Source organism: Sebastes fasciatus, chromosome 10 (genome assembly GCF_043250625.1).
Source record: "Sebastes fasciatus isolate fSebFas1 chromosome 10, fSebFas1.pri, whole genome shotgun sequence".
In the NCBI taxonomy this organism is placed as follows: Eukaryota; Metazoa; Chordata; class Actinopteri; order Perciformes; family Sebastidae; genus Sebastes; species Sebastes fasciatus.
The window spans coordinates 35,555,703-35,576,070 of record NC_133804.1 but is presented as its reverse complement, the minus strand read 5'-3'; the positions used below and the strand labels follow the sequence as shown (position 1 = coordinate 35,576,070).

The following is a 20,368-nucleotide window of genomic DNA, read 5'->3' as shown; positions in this document are numbered from 1 at the left end:
TCTGTATTGATCCTGATCCAGTCTCTGGTCTCTGATCTAAATCAGCTGTATTGATCCTGATCTAGTCTCTGTATTGATCCTGATCCAGTCTCTGGTCTCTGCTATAATTTAACAGACATTATTAAACAAACTCGTTGCAGCATTTTAAAAAGTTTCTGCAGTGTGTAATTAATTTAAATTGGAATATAAAACACGGGAGTGTGGGAGGAGGGGACTTTGAACATAAATAGTATGATTTTGTAAAATTATAACAATTGCAGAATCAAACCTGTTATTAAAAGGCAATATATATTAAAGTATTGAAGCGTTAACCCGTTCCCTTTGTCAAAAACTGGACTTAAACAAGCACAAATTACCATAAACACATTGTTATTACAGCATAAGGAAGTATTATTTCATGTTGTATAATATCATATGTGGGCAAATATGTCCATTTTGTTTTCCAGGAAGACAAATAATGAACAATATAGTGCTTGTTTTTAGGGTTTATTAGACCCTAAACATTTATTAGAGAGGTCTAAACCAGGAGAAGTTGGTTTATTTTAACCAACAGATGATTTTATGTGTGTTCTTTAGTTATTGGACGTGGCGTTTCCAGCGGCGGTAGTCAGATAACGTGATGTGGTGTGATGTCGGGGCGGCTGCAGCTCAGCTCAGTGATGTGATGTACAGTAGTTAAAGTAGTTAAAGTGTGTGATGCAGGTGGGACGTTCACACGGAGACACACTCTGAATATCAATGGTTAAAACACACACCCAGCGGGCGGTAACGAGGCCGTTCGGCTGCTTTGTGATGTTCAGACGACAACACGCCCCCCCCACCCCCTCTCTCTATTGTTGGAGTCGAACCGTCCAACAGCTCCTGCTGCCTGGCTCCTCACACATGGAAATGTTACTGTCCTCATAAAACTCTCCGATGGCTTTGTTCTGGTTCCAGCAGCTCGTTGGCTCGGACTCCTTCTACACAAACACACACACACTGAAACACACACATACTGAAACAAACACACTGAAACACACACACACACACACACACACACTAACACACGCATACTGAAACACACTGAAACACACACACTGTAACACACACATTGAACACACACACACACACACACACACACACACTACAACACACATACTGAAACACACACACACACACTAACACACGCATACTGTAACACACACATTGAAACACACACACACACACACACTGAAACACACACACACGGTGGTGAGAGCGTGTAGGACTGTGGGAAACAGGACGAGCTGGACGTCTCTGGTTAACCCCGGACCGTCCCCGAGGAGACGCTTTCACAGCACACACTACATGTGAACAAACATGGTAACTGTTTTTTCCTGACATTCGACCCGCTCTCAAACTCCTCACGACCCCGAGAGCTTTGTACTCTGATTCCACATGTTAGGGTTTACATTACACGACACATCAGCCACACAGTTCACATCACTCGCATCGTTCACATCATCCTCATCATCCTCATCATCCTCACGTCAGCTGAGAGCCAGCAGTGAGCGCTGTCCGGTCACACGGGAGTCTTGTAGAAGTTGTGGATTTTAGTGCACTGTTTTATTTTCTGTTTTCAAATAGATTTTCACAGGAAATGTGATCTTTAAATAGATTTTTAACGAGACTAGCAATAAAGAGCTACAGGAATGAGTCCTAGAACCCAGAAATGAGTCAGCATTTTCCACTTCCTGTTCCGTCGTCTGGAAGTCAATGAGTTTTTAGTTAGAAGCCTCTAACTATGGACTTAATGTTTTATTCTACGACATAAAATACATTATTAAATACACCACTCATGAATTTTGAAGCCTTTAAAGATAGGTGTCTAAATGAGACGACTAAACATCATCACGTACTCCTTTACAGCCTCGTGGTGTTTATACTCGTCCTCATGTGACCGTGGTGGTGGAGCTGGTTTACAGCGTTATAACGTTAGCTTTTTACTTCTGCTGATTGCATCACACTTCAAATATCATAAAGTGGTTCATTAGAGGAGATTATCTTGCTGAACAAAACATGTCAGAATCATAAACGTGTGTTTACCACAGAGATTATTTTCTGTAATAATCCAAAACCCAATAGAACAATCCCATTGGCTGTTAGTGGACATATTAATATACCAATGGTTCAAAAGATCCTCAACCTCCAGCATTAGTAACTCTGGTTGATGATGAAGTCATGATGCAGGATCCACTCGTGTGTCGATCTTCACAATCTCAAACTGTGCAGCCAAACATTGTTCAAACTCACAGAAGTTTATTTTAGATTCTAGCTGAGATCCAACCGTCTCCAAAGATATGAAACATAAGATATGTCAGGCTGACTTTCTGGGGGACGTGTGTCTAAAATGATGAACAGGATGTGAAGAGAATATTTACATTTCCTGGAACGACGTGTTCGTGTCTAAATAGTTCCCGTAGATTTGAATAAAACCTGCCCGACGACTCTCCGAGGGTCAGAGCCCGACCTCAACCAGAATATGTAGATATATATCTGACTGTCAGACGGAGAAATAAGAAAAGATGGCATGTTAAGATGTTAAAAAGTAAGAAAACCTTTAGTAAAATCCAGGATTAAAATAACTTCATATCTAAAATATCCTTTTTCCCTCATGTGGTGTATTTTCTGGTTTATACTGACCTGTTGGTAAAACATGTGGTCACTATAAAAACATACATTTTTGTGGCATTTATCGTCAAAGAATGTATATTATAACCTGGAGAATCTGTCAGATATCACTGTAGTTAGAGTTTACAGCCATCAAACTGCACTTAGGTGGTCTGTTTAGTTCCACATCATGTATTTATATAGGAATATATTACATGTGATATTAAACTAGCATCAGCACATCACAGACGTTATGAAATCAGTTTGAAAGTGACTAAAATGATGAAAGCTTAAAGACATAAACATCCTAATTCATGTATAAATGATATTTGTGTATTAACGAGCCGTCTGGCGGCCCGGTCGGTCCGGTTCAGAGCCGACAGACTGTCGTGTTCACTGGTCCGTTAGCAGACTGGATGTCGGCCAGTAAACGGTGTTGTCTCGGTTCCGTTTCCACGGTGACGCGTGAAATGCCGCGGGGTCGGAGGTCAGAGGTCGGTGGTTTGTGGGTATTTGGCAGCTCTGCAGAAGAATGTGAGAAAAGAAACACACACTTTTACACTGTAACACACACACACACCACACACACAGAGCTATTCACATGCACATTCACACTTGTAAACACAGCGACACCCCCCCACATACACACACACACACACATTGACATTCATACAGGGGTAATTAGATGTGTGTGTGTCGCAGCCGACACTTCACATCAACAACCGGACCAAAGCAGCAGCTACGTCACACATTTACTGCTTTAGAGGACTTCTCTTCTTCTTCTGGTTTTATATCATCGTAAACTGAATATCTGGGAGTTCATACGCTAAAAGACTAATTGATTAAATGTAAATAACAATCGACAGAATAATCTGTAATGAAAATAAGCACGTGTTGCAGAAAACATGTCACATTGGGCAGGCAGCGTTGCAGTCGTTGAGTAATCCCGTATCTCTACACTTGTAAGACGGTTGTATTTGCAGTTCTGTTGCTGATTTTGCTTTGTATTAAGGTTCTAGTAAGTAGACATTCTGTGTTGATTTCTGAGTCCCTTTAATGGCCTGGTTCAGACTCCATGATATCAGCCCGATTACAGCCCGACACGGCCGTCGTAGAGTGGCGACTCGGATCGGGAACCATAAATGAGTGTCGCGTGTGACAATCGTCCCGACAGGAAGTCTAGCATGTTTGATTTTTGCTTTTTTTTGCTTTCCATGACGTGTTCCGTCACGGCCGTGAATCTGACCGGCTGAGCTCAGACGCACTCAGCTGTAAACAGAAGCACACGGCTACTTATTATGCAGAATGATGTCATCGGACCTTCAACTGCTGTCGGACTTCGTGGTAGGATATTCAGTCTAGATCGTGTTGGAGTAAAAATCACCACCGCCGTTGTGTCTTTGTGTCATGGAGCATCCCGTTGCACGTCCGCTTTCTCTTCTTCCTGTGTATTATATTTTTATGGTTTTCCCCTGGAGCCTCGTGGGCCACTTTACATAGTCGGGCCCCTTCACATGGTCGGGCCCCTTTACATGGTCGGGCCTCTTCACATGGTCGGGCCACTTTACATAGTCGGGACACTTTACATGGTCGGGCCCCTTCACATGGTCGGGCCCCTTCACATGGTCGGATGGTCGGGCCCCTTCACATGGTCGGGCCACTTTACATAGTCGGGCCTCTTCACATGGTCGGGCCCCTTCACATGGTCGGGCCCCTTCACATGGTCGGGCCACTTTACATGGTCGGGCCGGGGGGGCTTGAGCCCCGGTGAACCCGTATATATTAAGACGCCGGTGCCGGCAGAGTGTGTGTTGTCGGAACAGAGGATCGACGTCTAGTCTGTTGTGTGTCGCGGCCGAGTCACGACAATAATTTATGACTCTTTATCATCTAATCTGACATAGTGACCATCAGAACCGTCAAACACATCCTGTAGTCTGATCCTGGCGTTACACCGAGTATCAGATACTGAAATCTGGCCACACGTCTTAATATTCATAATGTTGTGCTTTGATTGGACAGCTCCTGATTTAATGTTGGGACCGTTTCCTTCAGGGGAAGTTAACGCCGGTCGCTGCTTGTGTGTACACGATATTTTAACATTTGTTTTGTTGAATGAAAGAAAGAAAGTCAGTGTGGCCTAATATCAGCGTGACACGCCGTTTTATCTGAGCAGATGTGGAACAGAGGAGGTGCTCTGATGTGTGAAGGGTCATTCACCGTTAGAATAACGTTATTATGAGGAAGAGTTCAGACGCTTGATTCACTGAATGAATGTGTACAAGGTCTGACTGCTCTGTAGCGCCGTAGGAGACTTCACAGCCTCCCAAAATACAAGCTTTTACTCCTACACACATATGGACACACACACTGCTCTGAGTCGCCGTGGTCGGAGGAGGAGGATGAGGAGGATGAGGAGGAGGATGAGGAGGAGGACGGCTCCAAGACTTCCTGCTTCCTGCTCAGCATGCTAGTCCATGTAGGAGTGTGTCGGTGTGTGTGTGTTCCTCTCTAAATCAAGGACGTGAGGAGAAAAGAAGCGGCTCTCCAGATTAACCTCGTCGACCTGCAGCCGAGAAACTCCTACAGCAGAAACACAGAGAGAGTGTCTGAGAGGAATTACTGCCAAGTAAAAAATGTGCAGAAGAAAAGAGTTCATATCTGGCTCAGATATCACATTATGAACACCAGTCCTCATTCAGAACATCACAACAATATCTGAATTCATAAAGTCTTCTTTATGTGTGTTTATAACAGACGTGACATTTAAAAGCTCTTTAATCTGAGCGCCTGCCTTCAGATGTCTGGAACCATTATTGTTATCTATTATTCAAGACCTTGAATGTTGTGATAGTATTTAAAATTTAGCTTCTTAAACAAAGTCTGAAATATTATCTGTTGGGTGGGAAACTTAAAGGGATAGTTTGGATGTTATTAGACACCTTTCTGACGGGGAACTGAAGACATTATATCTCTCTCTTCAAAGCCACCAGACTCCATTCACAAAAACAGTAATTTAACCTCTCAGGTCACAGGAGTTGCCGGTCTACCGCTGCATCCGTCCGTTAGTTAGTTTGTGTTATTGTGTGACGTTGGTGTTTTAAAGAGTTAGTTCAGATTCACCAAAGTTACACAATAACACAGATAAACTAACGGACCGAGGCAACGGTTGACCAGCGACTCACAGGATCTGAGAGGTTAAATTACTGTCTTTGTGAATGGAGTCTGGTGAAGAGAGGATCGATGGATTCAACAACGGCCACACAGACATTCAACAGCGTCCATTAACCAAATGTCAAGACTCTCACCTTGGTTGTTTTAACGGCTTCAGTTGTTCTGTGGTAGTGCTGATGACACAGACTCACCTGTATCTGAACACCTGTGTGACACGGAGAGTTCCTCTTCATAACGGCGTTCTGTTCTGTTCAGCATAAAAAGGTCTTATAAAGTCTTAAGTGTCTTACAAGAGACTCACAGGCATCCCGTTCCTTCTCGCTGCCTCTCGTCAGTATTTTTGGTGGAGTGGCGCCTGCAGCGGCGCTCGGTTTGTCTTCCTGTCAGAGCGTCCGTCTGGCAGCAGCAGGAAGTCATCAGTCTGAGCCGCTCGGCTGCTCTCTGCACGCTGCAGCCGGCCACGACGCCGGCCACCAAAACCTCCGTCACCCTCAGGTCCCGCAAATAACTGTTTGGGACACATTTAGTGTCCCGAGGAGACAAATACGACAATCTATTCCTGAACGCCGCCGACATAAATCTGAGGCGAGCAGCTCTGTGGATCCTCGCTCCGTCTGTGAGGCGTGCGGAGGATGAGTGACGGGCGTCCTCGCTAATCTGTTTTCTGTGTCTCTTTCAGAGCGGTGTTGTCGGGCGGAGACATGGCGGCGCTGAGGTGGGAGGTTCTGTTGTACCTGGCGGTCGTTTTGCTGGTGTCCTGCGGCGCCGCTCCCTCCGACATCCTGTATCGGGTTCCTGAGGAGCAGCCGCCCAACACGCTGATCGGCAGCCTGGCGGCGGACCAGGGCCTGCCCGACACCGGACACCTCTACAAGCTGGAGGTGGGCTCGCCGTACCTGCGGGTCGACGGCAAGACAGGCGACATCTACACCACGGAGATCCCCATCGACCGCGAGACGCTGAGGGACTGCCGCAACCTGTTCGAGGGCGAGAAATGCTTCCTGGAGTTCGAGGTGTCGATCACCGACATGGTGAACGGGCTCGGCTCGGGGCCGCGGCTCATCGAAGGCCGCATCGAGGTGCTGGACATCAACGACAACACGCCGCAGTTCTCCTCGCCCATCCTCACCCTATCGCTCCCCGAGAACACGCACATCGGCGCCCTCTTCTCCATCCCCATGGCCACCGACAGGGACTCCGGCACCAACGGCGTGGCCGAGTACTCGCTGAGCACCGGGCCGGACGCCGACCAGCTCTTCAGCCTGCAGGTCGCCTTGGACTCGGACGAGAAGCTGCCTCAGCTGGTCGTCATGGGCAACCTGGACCGCGAGAAGAAGGACTCGTACGACTTGAACATCCGGGTGGTGGACGGCGGGAAGCCGGCGAGGGCGAGCAGCGCTCTGCTGCGGGTCACCATCACCGACCAGAACGACAACGCCCCCAAGTTTGAGAGGAATCACTACGATGCCGAGCTGCTGGAGAACAGCCCACAGGGACACTCGGTGCTGCAGGTCAGTACACATATATATACATATATATATATATATATATATATACCGATAGATTGATTGACAGGAAACTAATCAATAACTGCTCTGATAACGGAGGAAGTCATTTATGAGGTCAAACACTCTCTCTCCGGTTCCTGCTGCGTAAATGTCAGGACTGTTGGTTCAACTAAACAATACATTAGAAGACATCACCTCGGCTTCTGACCGGCAGCGCCCACATTGTTCTGGTATTTTATTGACTAAATAATTGATCGATTGATCGATTGATCGATTGATTGATTGATTGATTGATTTGTTGAACAAAAATCAGTAGATTAATCAATATATAAAATATAATAAATCCGTTAGTTGCAGCCTTAATCTGAACCACTGATTTAGGAATGAAAACCAGCTGCAACTGATGATTATTTTCATTGTCACTTAATCTGTCGATTATTATTATTAGTTATTTATAATCTATAAAAAATCAGAAAATGTTGAAAAATGTGGATCAGCGTTTCCCAAAGTCCAAGATGACGTCCTGAGATGTCTTGTTTAGTCCACAACTCAAAGATATTCAGTTTAAGGGCAGAGAGGAAGAAAGAAACCAGGAAATATTCACATTTAAGAAGCTGCAATCAGAGAATTATTATTACTCTAATCGATTAATTTAATAGTTGACAACTAATCAATCAATCAATCAATCAATCATTGCAGCAGTTTTACAATTCAGTGTCAGGTTCAGCTGCCAAAATAAAAAATCAATCAATAAATGGTGACGTACGGAGCGGGTGATGAAGATCGGAGTGCAGCTAGCTGGCTAGTGTAATGATGATGACGACACACGTTTTGCATAATGAGACAGAAATGCATAAATTTTTTTTTTAAAAGAATACAAAAATAAATATTTGGGGAAATAAATAAGGGTGGAAAGCAAAGGGAAAATCGTGCATGAATAAATAAAGACATAAATAAATAAAGCCATACATTTAAAAATAAATACAAGATAAATAAAATAAATTATGCAAAAATGCATAAATAAATGTATTAATTAAAAGAAAATACACAAAACAATAAATACAAAATGAATTCATTAATTTAAAAATTAATACAAATAAATGAAGAAGCAAATTAAAACAGAAATAACAATTAATGAATGGCTACATTTATTTTTTTATATAATCTTTGCTGCATGTAATAACATATTTATTTATGTAGTGAGTCGTTTAGTTATTTATTTATTTTATTTTTTAGTTTGGCATGTTCCGTCCTCCATAGGTTTTCTCTTCTAGATCAGTGGTTCAAATAATTAAATTAAACCGGCCTAAAAAAGAAAGAAAGAGATATTACCAAAGGGACAGAAATGATGGACAAAACAACTACCATCAAACCCAGGATGTAAAAACCATGTTTCTCTTTAAGGAGTCTGGTATAGATGAGCATTTCTTCCAGGCCTTAAACCAGTTGAAGCTGTAGAACGTGTTTCACGTGTAGATTAAAGTTCTCGTCAGGATTCAGTTGAACGATGTTTTCCTGACAGACATTCCTCATAAATCTCTCTCAGAGACGGTCTGTCCCTCGTCACGTCTGCTGCTGCTCCTCCACAGTTTCTCTTGTCCTCCGAACACTCCGGAGGAACCTTTTGGCCCCGCTGGCGATAACACTGAGAGCTGCAGGACAACAGTGACTGCACATAATACGCCGCTCAATTATCCGTACAGACAGATGGAGCGTCGGAGGTGAAGCGGGCCGTGCGATCGCCGCGTATAGTCACATATTAACCACTGATTCAACTTCACCTTTGAGCCCCTTTTCAGACCGGTACGTGATGTCGCCGTCAGCAGCGGGACAGAAAGCGGGAAGAAGGACTCACTGTGTCATCGCCCTCCTCCTCCTCTTCCTCGCTTCCCTTCTTCGCTCCCTGAGTGCGGCGCGGCGCGGCGCGACCAGCCAGCCCTCCAGCGAGCCGTGCATGACTTAATCTGAGTCAGTCATGAGATTATCCACGGGGCTTATTGGTATTATTGCTCTGGATGTGGCTCATTGCGTTTCAGAGAGCCGCAGAATTCATTTCACTTAACATGCGTATTGAGGAGTGATGCTTTAGAGGCGGCGGGACGGCGCCGAATGACGACCCCGACCCGCTTAAATCGTCCAATGGCGGCGCAGACATGTATATATCCCTGCTGTCTGACTCGCTCTGTAAAGCAGTGCACTGCTGCCTGTTACACATTTCTTTAGATGGATTTCCTTCCTTCCAGGTGTCACTTTATTTCATCATCGGGTCGTCTTATTAATGTTTAAATATATTCTTAACATTAATATTAATGAGCGTGAGAAAGCTCCTGACCTCGGCTGACAAGAAAATCTTCATCAATGTCCACTTACAAGCTTTTCTTCTGGAGCTTTAAACTTCGTGTTTTGATTTATTATTCTAGTATTAATAAACTCTAGCTTTGTCCAGAGCTTTCAACCACATCTCATGGTCTTCCTAATCAGTAAAAGTCACAATGAACATCATCTTATTAATGATTAAATATATTCTTAACATTAAGTATTAATGAGCGTGAGAAAGCTCCTGACCTTAGCTGACAAAAAAACTCTTACCTCACCTACAGCTTTTTCTGGAGCTTTAAACTTTGATTTCTGCTAATTTAAGTTATTAATATATAATTATGATGAAAAGAAAACTTTCTCCAGAGCTTTCAACCACATCTCACAGTCTTCCTAATCAGTGAAAGTCACAATGAACACCATCAGGTCTTCTTAAAGCCCCCTTATTAATGTTTAAATATTCATAACTGTAAATATTTATGAAAGTTTTTGACTTTGCTTGACAAAAGAAATCTGAACCCATGTCCGTCTTAATAGCTTTTTATGGAGCTTTAAATTTATATTTCTGCTCATTTAGTCATGAATATTTAAGTATTAATAAACTATAGCTTTCACGGTTAGGGCTGCACAATTAATCAAATATTAACCACGATTTGGGCTTCCCACAATTAAATGAACATGATTGACTGTGATATTGGCGTTTAAAATGCTCTGCTCAGAAGAAACTCTGCTGCATAAATCAAGCGCTTCCTAAACCAACAGCGAGAGACGTTACCGTCGATCAGCAGCCGATCGATGCCGGACGGTTTCAGACAGTTAATATATACGGTTCTGTTGCCGGTCACACGACACACGTTCAGTCGGTTACAGTAACGGTGACAGCACAGAGCTCATCAGCACCGCTAACGGAGGTTCTATCAGGTTACATTATGCTGCGTTCAAACTCTACTCAGTAAAAATGAGTACTGGACGATGGTAAATTATAACGCTATCATGATGCGTTCAGATGTAATCTTGTAAAATGTAGTTTTTGACGAGAAACTTGGACAGATGTGGTCGTAATAATAATAATATAATATAATAATAATAATAATAGATCTGGTTGTTTGAAGGAGATGTTTCACTGCAATATAAAATAGATAAAAGAGAGGGAAACACTACTGTAGCTATAAGCAGCTTATAATATATATATATATATATATATATATATATATATATATAATATATAATTAGAACTACTAATTCCAGTGTTTTTTAATCAAGGCAAATATTTAAATAGCAATACAATCATTTATTTCCTAACCATTTGAATTGTCTGTTTTTATGCAAATAACCGCTATAGATGACCATAACAAAGTAACAGGATAACATTTAGAGTTATTTAGCACAACAAGGAAGTGAAAGCAGCGCTCTGTTTATTTAGATGTGAAATTGCAATACAAATATTTTGTCCCTAAAATCTATGAATAATCGTGATAATAATCGTGATCTCAATATTTATTAGAGATTATCATTTTGGCCATAATCGTGCATGACCATGAGATGTGATTTTAAAAAACTGTGGAAAAAGTTAGACCTTTTTTTAAATAATTATAACCAAATAAGGATCAATCAAAGTTGAAAGCCTCATTAAATTAACTAGTAAGAAGACCTTGAGTTAAGATGTTTTATTCAACTTGAATATTTATGATATATAGTTATTTATTAACTAGCTAATCTGCTGTGTGGAAGTGACTTGATTAGATTTTATTAACAAACAAACACCTGTCGTCACATTTTCATTCAAATATTGCTCTCGCACCTGATTGGTGCAGCAAAGTGTGACATCACCTTTTATTCCTCTCTAAGCCCCGCCCACTTCAAACCAGTCGTGAAAACACAGAAGTCTGTTGAGTAAAACGACTGAAAACGGCTCTAACTTTGTCAGATTAGTGTTTTTGTCATCCATCAGAGGAAGAAGCTGATGGAGATATGGAGGTTTTTTCGGGGCCTTTAATCGACTAATAATCAGGATGTTTCTCTGAGTGATTAATGAGATGATTGTATAAATGTGTCCCATTGTTCCTCCAGTATTATTGTCCCCTTTCAGATGGAGGATCTCTTCAAATGTAGACCTTATTAGAGACTATAATTGAGAATATCGACAGAGTCATTTTCTCTAATGACTAACAGCCAAATCTCCCCAAAAAAAAGACGATAAAAGACATTTCATATTTCTTTGACACCCAGCTGGTTAATCAATTAAAGAGGCAGCCCAAAACGCTGAACCTCTGTGTCATTATAACACGTTTTAGTGAACAATAAACCAGACTGTGATGGATTAGATTTCTGCAGGATGATTCTTTCTCAGGAATAAACTAAGCAGCCTCCTAACCAGGGTAGAAATTGATGTGTTAATGTGAGAAATGTTCAGCAGGAACGGGAGGCTTTAACTGCAGAGAGTCTCATTTAAAGAAAGCAGTCGCTGGTTAATTGTTAACGGCGAGATAAACAGTGTTTATATTTGCTGTTCGCCCGGACAGAGCGGCCTTGGAGAGCAGCCAGCTCAGCGCCGGCCTCATCACGCCAGCTCAACTGTTCAATACACAATTCTCTGAAGCTGTCAATAATTCACCGCTGTCTGGTGACGTCCGCTGCTTAGAGCCACACCGGAGGAAAGGAAATCAATGGGCGGGAGAAATTATAATTTCACTTTCATGCTTTCTTTAACCTTAACCTCGCCGACGCGGATCTGTGACTTCCACGGTCACCCTCGGGGGGCGCCGGTGACGGTCTGTCACAGGCCGTGATGCGGAGCGGGCAGGAAACCAGATATTTATTATGTGGCAGGATGAACTACAGGCGGCGGTAAAAAGAGAATCCCCCAGAGATCCTGTTGGCTGCTCCAACCTTTTAAACCCGGATTTCCTCCCTAAATGTCCAATTAAATGTTTGACAATGTCATCTATTCTGTAGTGGCTTCTTCAGCTCGTCAATAAAGCTGTAGGCTGATCAAACCGTTGGCTGCAGCATCCTGACACATGGAAATATTACAGATGTTTTTATACATTTAATTCCCCCAAATTTCAACATGACACTAAAACACGTATTTGATATCTTAAAGGACTAGTTTGATATTTTGGGGAAATTTGCTTCTTTGCTTTTTTGCTGAGAGTTTTATGAGAAGTTTGATACCACTTTCATATCTGTACGGTAAATATGACGCTACAGCCAGTTAGCTTAGCTTAGCATAAAGACTGGTCAAGAGGTAACAGAATTAACCAACCGGCACCTCTAAATATAGACTATGTAAGAAGTGGACAAAGTCACTGTGACGTCACCCATTGGTTTGTGGACTACGCTTTTGAAGCCTCGATTTCAGCATTTTGTCCATCGCCATCTTGGTTTTTCGCCATCGCCATATTGGCTTTTAGCCGTCGCCATCTTGGTTTCTGGCCGTTGCCATCTTGGTTTTTAGCCGTCGCCATCTTGGTTTCTGGCCGTCGCCATCTTGGTTTTTAGCCGTCGCCATCTTGGTTTTTGGACGTCGCCATCTTGGTTATTGCGCGTCGCCATCTTGGTTTTTAGCCGTCGCCATCTTGGTTTCTGGCCGTCGCCATCTTGGTTTTTAGCCGTCGCCATCTTGGTTTTTGGACGTCGCCATCTTGGTTTTTGCGCGTCGCCATCTTGGTTTTTAGCCGTCGCCATCTTGGTTTCTGGCCGTCGCCATCTTGGTTTTTAGCCGTCGCCATCTTGGTTTTTGGACGTCGCCATCTTGGTTATTGCGCGTCGCCATCTTGTTTTTTGGGCGTTGATTTCTTAGTTTCGCGAGCCTGCGCCTTGCAATGGACGGACCTCATTTGCATATATTAGAGTTTGAGTTGTGAATATGCAAATTCAGATATGGCGTATCCATCATGCAACACACGGCTCTCCGTAGAAAAGGATCCATTGACTTAACGTACGTCAACGGATCTGGTGAATGTCCACCGTGACATTTATCCTACAGACTCTAGAGAGGAATCAACCTTCTCATCCAACTCTTGGCAGGGAAGTTAAGAAGTCGAGTTTATTCCCTAAAATGTCAAACTATTCCTTTAAAAACATTGTCGTCTCAGCGAGAATGTGAAATCCTGTGTCCTTGGTTTTATTTTTTAGTTTAAATAGACTCTAATAATCCCCACCGGCAGATTTCTTTTTCCTGTTTTGTAAGAAACCAGGACTTTAAATTTTTAGGAGACTATTTTGCTGAGTGCAAGCTTGGCCCAGATCCAGCTGTGCTTTACAGGAATAATGGCCTTAAAGTTTAAAAACCCTACTTACATTACTGTAAGTCCCAGGTGAAGCCTGTAGAAAACGCTGATCCAGCAGCACCCGGGACATTTAAATCAGCTGTTCAACAACCAGTTCATTTAAAACTACACAGCGACCTACATTTCTTAACCGCGGCCGCGGCATTGAAAGAATGCAATTAAAAAGTATTAGATGTGTAGATAGAACGGCGTCCTAACGAGTACATCCTAAGTGATACTCTGCTGACTGATCGGACCTCCTAATTGACTAATTACCTCCATTTACTTTGGGTTCTGGCGTATCGTGAGCCGGATCGTGTCCGACGCCGGTCCGTCCTCTCCAGTCTCCTAATGGGCCCCAAGGAGCCGGGGCTTCTCTGATAATGAGAGGAACATTAACATTCACTCATCTGCCCATTAGACGCCAATGATCCGCTGCACGGCCGTTAGATGTTGTTGTGTGGGTGTGTGCACTCAGCTTTGATCGTCTATTATGTTTCACACACAGCAGAGAGAACTCCTCCCCGCTCAACACAAAGGCTGTGTAATGTTGATATTAGTGATGGTTGGGACTCTGGAAGTCAGTGGAACTGAGGTCATGATGGGAATACAGGCCGACAGTTACTTCACAAAGGTCAACGTTGACGGGGAATTAACAGGAATTAGTCTAGAATCTAAACTTTAATGGTGAATCTGCCTGAGTGACACATGAAAACAAGACAACTGTTACGTTAGGTTCAAATCACAATCAATTATTTTTGTAGCAGAAAAATCAGGCTTCTGTATTTCACGTCATCACGTTGCACGCTCGTGTTGAGGTCATCACGTTGCACGCTCGTGTTGAGGTCATCACGTTGCACGCTCGTGTTGAGGTCATGGTTCAGGCCGGCGGTGCCAGAATATTGTCCCGTAATGGCCGCGGGAGATCTTTGTTTGCATGATCCTGTTTAAATCGATCTAAGATAAAAAACAACAACATAACAGCTAGAGCATTCATTCTTTATGCAGCAGACAGCTGAAGTTTCTGTCTTTTTTCATGATGTTACGCTGCGTTACGTTACGTTACGCTACGCTACATTACGCTACGCTACGTTACGTTACGCTACGCTCGTAACACTACGTTACGCTACGTTAAGTTACGTTACGCTATGTTACGCTACGTTAAGTTACGTTACGCTACGTTACTTTACGCTACGTTAAGTTACGCTACGTTAAGTTACGCTACGTTAAGTTACGCTACGTTAAGTTACGCTACGTTAAGTTACGTTACGTTACGTTACTCTGATACGTTACGTTACTCTGTTACGTTACGCTGCGTTAGGCTGCGTTAGGCTACTCTGCGTTACGCTGCGTTAGGCTACTCTGCGTTACGTTACTCTGTTACGTTACGCTGCGTTACGTTATTCTGCGTTAGGTTACGCTGCGTTACGTTACTCTGCGTTACGTTACTCTGCATTACATTGCATTCATAAAAATGAGCATATCTCTAAAATTTAAAATTGCTCATAGTTTAAATAACTTGGGGAGTGTTGAGAAATATTCACGTTTCTACATTTAGAATTTTTTTTGGATCAATATGTTTTGTGTTTATTTTGTAACATTTTCTGAAAAAATATGTCAGACTTGTATTTTTTAAAATTTATGACACAATTTCAATACTTTTATAAATTGTTATCTAATGCAGCGCTCTAAAAGCTATCTACAACAGACTCAAAGTGTTTTGACAATCGACTAAATTGAAATACTTCCAGTGGTTGTTTTTTGTGGGACGTGTGTTTGTTCTGTTCGGACCATTGAAAACCTCTTCTTCTGTCCTTCAGGTCCGAGCCAACGACGCAGACACCGGCACCAACGGAGAGATCGACTACAGCCTCCATCAGGCGTCGGAGGCGGTCCAGAGGCTCCTACGCATTGACCGCTCTACAGGCATCATCTACGTCAAGGGTCTGGTGGACCGCGAGGAGGAGAGCTTCCTAAAGTTCTTTGTGGTCGCCAAAGACCGTGGGCCCAACTCCAAGAGCTCCAAGGTCTTGGTGACCATCAACGTCAGGGACCAGAATGACAACGCGCCGGCCATCGAGATCCGTGGTATCGGTTTGGTGACGCACCAGGACGGCGTGGCCAACATCTCTGAGGACATGCCCATCGGCACGCCGGTTGCGTTGGTGCAGGTGTCGGACCGCGACGAGGGAGAAAATGCGGTGGTGACGTGCGTGGTTGCCGGCGACGTCCCATTTCAGCTCCGACCCGCGAGCGAGTCCGCCAACGATCGGAAGAGGAAGTACTTCCTGCAGACGACCACCCTGCTGGATTACGAGCGTGTTAAGGATTACAGGATTGAAATCGTCGCCGTGGATTCTGGGAACCCAGCCCTGTCCAGCACAAACTCCCTCAAAGTGCAGGTCACGGACATGAACGACAACACGCCAAACTTCTCCCCGGCGTTGCTCGAGGTGGACTTTGCGGAGGGCAACCAGCCGGGTGACATGGTGCTGGAGGTCGGGGCGACGGATGCGGACAGTGGCACCAACGCGGAGCTGGTCTACAGCATCATCGAGCTCTCGGCCACCCGGCTCTTTGAAATCGAAGCTGGCACCGGCGAGATCCGTGTGAAGAACCAGCTGGATCGGGAGGAGAAAGAGCAGTACGAGTTCCGTGTGGCGGCGGCAGATAAAGGCGTTCCCAGCAAAACTGGCACCGCTACCGTGGTGGTTAATGTTCTGGACCGCAATGACAATGACCCCAAGTTTATGCTGAGCGGCTACAGCTTCTCTGTCATCGAGAACATGGCGCCGCTAAATCCCGTTGGCGTGGTGACCGTCACGGATGCCGATAAAGGCGAGAACGCCAGAGTGAAGCTGTACGTGGAGCCGGACATCGGCAAGTTTGTGATCCAGAACGGCACGGGGACCATCCTGTCCAGCATTTCCTTCGACCGCGAGAAGGAGAGCACCTACACCTTCCGCCTGAAGGCCGTGGACGCCGGCGACCCACCTCGATGCTCCTACGTGGGCGTGACCATCAATGTCCTGGACGAGAACGATAACGCCCCCTACGTCACCAAACCGGCGAACTCCTCCTACACGTACATGTCACCCGTCACCCCGCCGGACACCAGTGTGGAGGTGGTAGAGGCCGAGGATATAGACTCAGGACCCAACGCCGAGCTGCTCTACACCATCACAGGCGGCAACCCGTACGACCTGTTCCACATCTCGCCCGACAGCGGCGAGATCACACTGGTGCAGGAGTTCACCGGCAAGCACAACGGGCTGCACCGCCTGGTGGTGAAGGTCAGCGATAAAGGCAAACCTCCCCGCCACACCACCGCTCTGGTCCACGTTTTCGTCAATGACACCAAGTCCAACGTGTCCCTCATCGAGGCGCTGGTCGGGCATAGCCTCTACACCCCTCTGGACCGGGACATCGCCGGAGATCCCAACTACGCCAACGCTCAGCGCAGCAACATCCTGTACGGCAGCCTCGCCGGCATCGCCGGTGTGATTCTCGTCATCGTGGCCGTGGTGGTCATCAGACACCGGCTCCAGAAGGACACCAAGAGCGGCTACCAGGCCGGCAAGAAGGAGAGTAAGGACCTGTACGCTCCCAAGCAGGGTCCGAAAAACGGCAAAGGGAAAAAGAGCAAAAAGGGGAAAGCGCCAAAACCGGCGAAGCCGCTGGAGGAGGACGAGGAGGCCAGCCTGCAGAAAGGCCTCAAGTTCAACCTCATCAACGAGAACGTCAACGACAGTCCAAGAATCCACCTGCCCCTTAACTACCCGCCGGGAAGCCCCGACCTGGGCCGCCACTACCGCTCCAACTCGCCGCTGCCCTCCATCATGCTGCAGCCACAGTCGCCCTCCGCCTCCAAGAAGCACCAGGCCGTGCAGGACCTCCCCGCCACCAACACCTTCGTGGGAACGGGCGACAACACCTCCACGGGCTCCGACCAATATTCGGATTACAGCTACAAGGCCAACCCGCCCAAATACAGCAGCAAACAGGTAGGAGACTACGCAAACACGGCAATGTACCACAGGGACATCTATTGGACCAACCGGGTGTGGTAGTCACGCCGGGACTTATTTGGCACTGCCGACACCCTTCACCAAAGCTGCACTGATTCCCCCGCACGGCACGGCTGGCTCCCCTTTTTACTTTCACTTTGGTTTGGTTGTGTTCACCATTTCTGTTCTGTTCATTTTACAATATTCACATCATGAAATATTACACAAGGGATAGACCGAATATGGGCTTACCGATATTTACCACAACCGCCCAAATGGACTCTGATCATCCAGAACAAGTTGATTTTTGTTGTTGTTAAAATTTTCAATTCTTATTTGTAGTATTTAATTAAGAGTTTCTGAAATACTACAAGTAAACAACAACAAAAATATAAACCACAAAGGGCATATTTAGGAGGTATGAAGATGAATCCTGCTGATATGGGAATCCCGTAACGGTCTATCCTTCTATATGTTGTTCCTTTTGTTTGATTTGTGTTTCCACTGTGGGTTAAATGAAGGTTATGAGTTATTTTTATTATTCACAAGTGTTTTGAATCTGGAGTTCATTATGCGTCCATTGAAAGGTTCACGCTGACATCCTCATTAAGTCTGTTTTTATTTTTTATTTCTTATTTTCTGGGGAGCTGACGGGAGTTTTAAAGCTGCTCTTTACGGCCGGATCAGCTCGCTGAAGTGTGACAAAGAAGAGTGACTGTGAATTTATATGATTTGTTTTTTGTTGGTACCCGTTTCCTTTGTTTCTTTGGCCAGGAAGTAGACCGGCTGAGCAGCACTTCAGAGTGCTTCCATCCCGTTCACACCAATTTAAGGTTGTTTCAGCTCCGTCAGGGAGCCGAGCCGTGGAGAGAAACACAAACTCACATTTCCAAAATTAAAATGATAAATTTACGATTCAAAAACGTGGATATTCTCTGAGAATAAAGTGCTAAATTTACGGAAAAAAAACCTCTCAAATTTCTCGAATATTCTGTAAAATTATAAAGTCATGAATTTTCTGATTTAATAATCTCAGAGATTATTCAAGTATTCTTGTAAATTTGAGGGTTTTTTCTCGCAATTTTGGAACTTTATAATCTAAAAGATTTTTCAAATTTACTTAGCGTAGATTTGTGAGTTTCTTCTCGCAAATTTATGATCTCAGAGATTATTAAAGCTTTATTTGCCGAAAATTTGTGAGTCTTTTCTCGCAATGTTATGATTTTATAATCTCAAAGATTATTTAAATTTCTTCTCGCAATTTTCTAATTTTCTAATCTCAGAGATTATTTGAGTTTTGTGAGTTTTTTTCTCTTCAGTCTGTTTTTCTTCTTTATTTTCCGGAGAGCTGACGGGAGTTTTAAAGCTGCTCTTTACGGCCGGATCAGCTCGTTGAAGTGTGACGAAGAAGAGTGACTGTGAATTCCTCACTTTTTTATATTATGTTTTTGTTGGTACCCGTTTCCTTTGTTTCTTTGGCCAGGAAGTAGACCGGCTGAGCAGCACTTCAGAGTGCTTCCATCCCGTTCACACCAATTTAAGGTTGTTTCAGCTCCGCCAGGGAGCCGAGCCGTGGAGAGAGAGAGAAAGGGAATAAAACAGGAGGAGGAGGAGAGAGGGAGGGTTGTTAATGAAGGAAAAGGTACACTGAGACTAAATACAACCGTTCCTTAACCTCCGTTCCTCCCGTCACGTCGGCTGAAATACGACTTTTAATTCCGCCGTGTCCCCAATCAGCCGGGTTTAAAAGTCAACTGTTTGCACAGATTAATGGCAGGTAATTTTCCAGGCGCCCGCTTTCGCCTTCTTTTACCCAGAGTGCCTTGCTCTATTCTATTTAATGTACAAAAAGGGGGGGGGGGGGGTGACGAGCTTTCACGCCTGTTTTGTGATGGACTAAAATGTGAACCCGTGGAGACAATCACGTCACAGAGACTGTACATTTCTATATGTGTGATTTTATTTTGCTTGTCCATCAGCTGTTTGTGTTTCTACATGACTGTGTGTGTCGTCTGTGTGCTTAACGAGGACATCTCATCGCTTCCTAAAGACTGTGTTCACCTGTACCAAAGACTCACACACACACACTCACCGTCATCACCATCGTAGACGTGAAGCCGACCGGCTCTCCTGGTGCCGCTCGACGTAGCGGAGCTCCTGCTGGTGGTATATATATATATATATATATATATATATTTAGCCCGTTAGACACTCGAGACTTTTACATTTAAAGCCACATATCGAGCCGTCACACACACCTGCTCAATCATGTACTCTTCTTCTTCCTCCTCTTCTCTGGGGAAATACTTGTACAGATGTTTTGTTTGTTTTTTACAGCTAAAAGCAGATTTTATTTCAATAAAACATGTTGCTTAAACGTTAAAGACGTGGCGCTCTCTGTGCATTCACTGGGCGGGGGGGTTACAGACAGGAAGTGGGAACAGTGGGAGAGTCGAGGTACGGT

General features: G+C 44.4%; 1 protein-coding gene across 4 annotated transcripts in view; it reads left to right on the top strand.

Moving 5' to 3' along the window:
- The window catches only part of LOC141775844 (protocadherin-1-like), a 261,087-nt gene that overhangs the window by 12,150 nt on the left and 228,569 nt on the right, over positions 1–20,368 (top strand). For all 4 annotated transcript variants that reach the window (XM_074649584.1, XM_074649586.1, XM_074649585.1 and 1 more), the window contains exons 2-3: positions 6,482–7,313; positions 15,718–17,901. In XM_074649584.1, coding sequence (XP_074505685.1) covers positions 6,504–7,313; positions 15,718–17,901 — 2,994 coding nt within the window. In that variant the 5' untranslated portion in view covers positions 6,482–6,503. The remainder of the gene's footprint in view (positions 1–6,481; positions 7,314–15,717; positions 17,902–20,368) is intronic.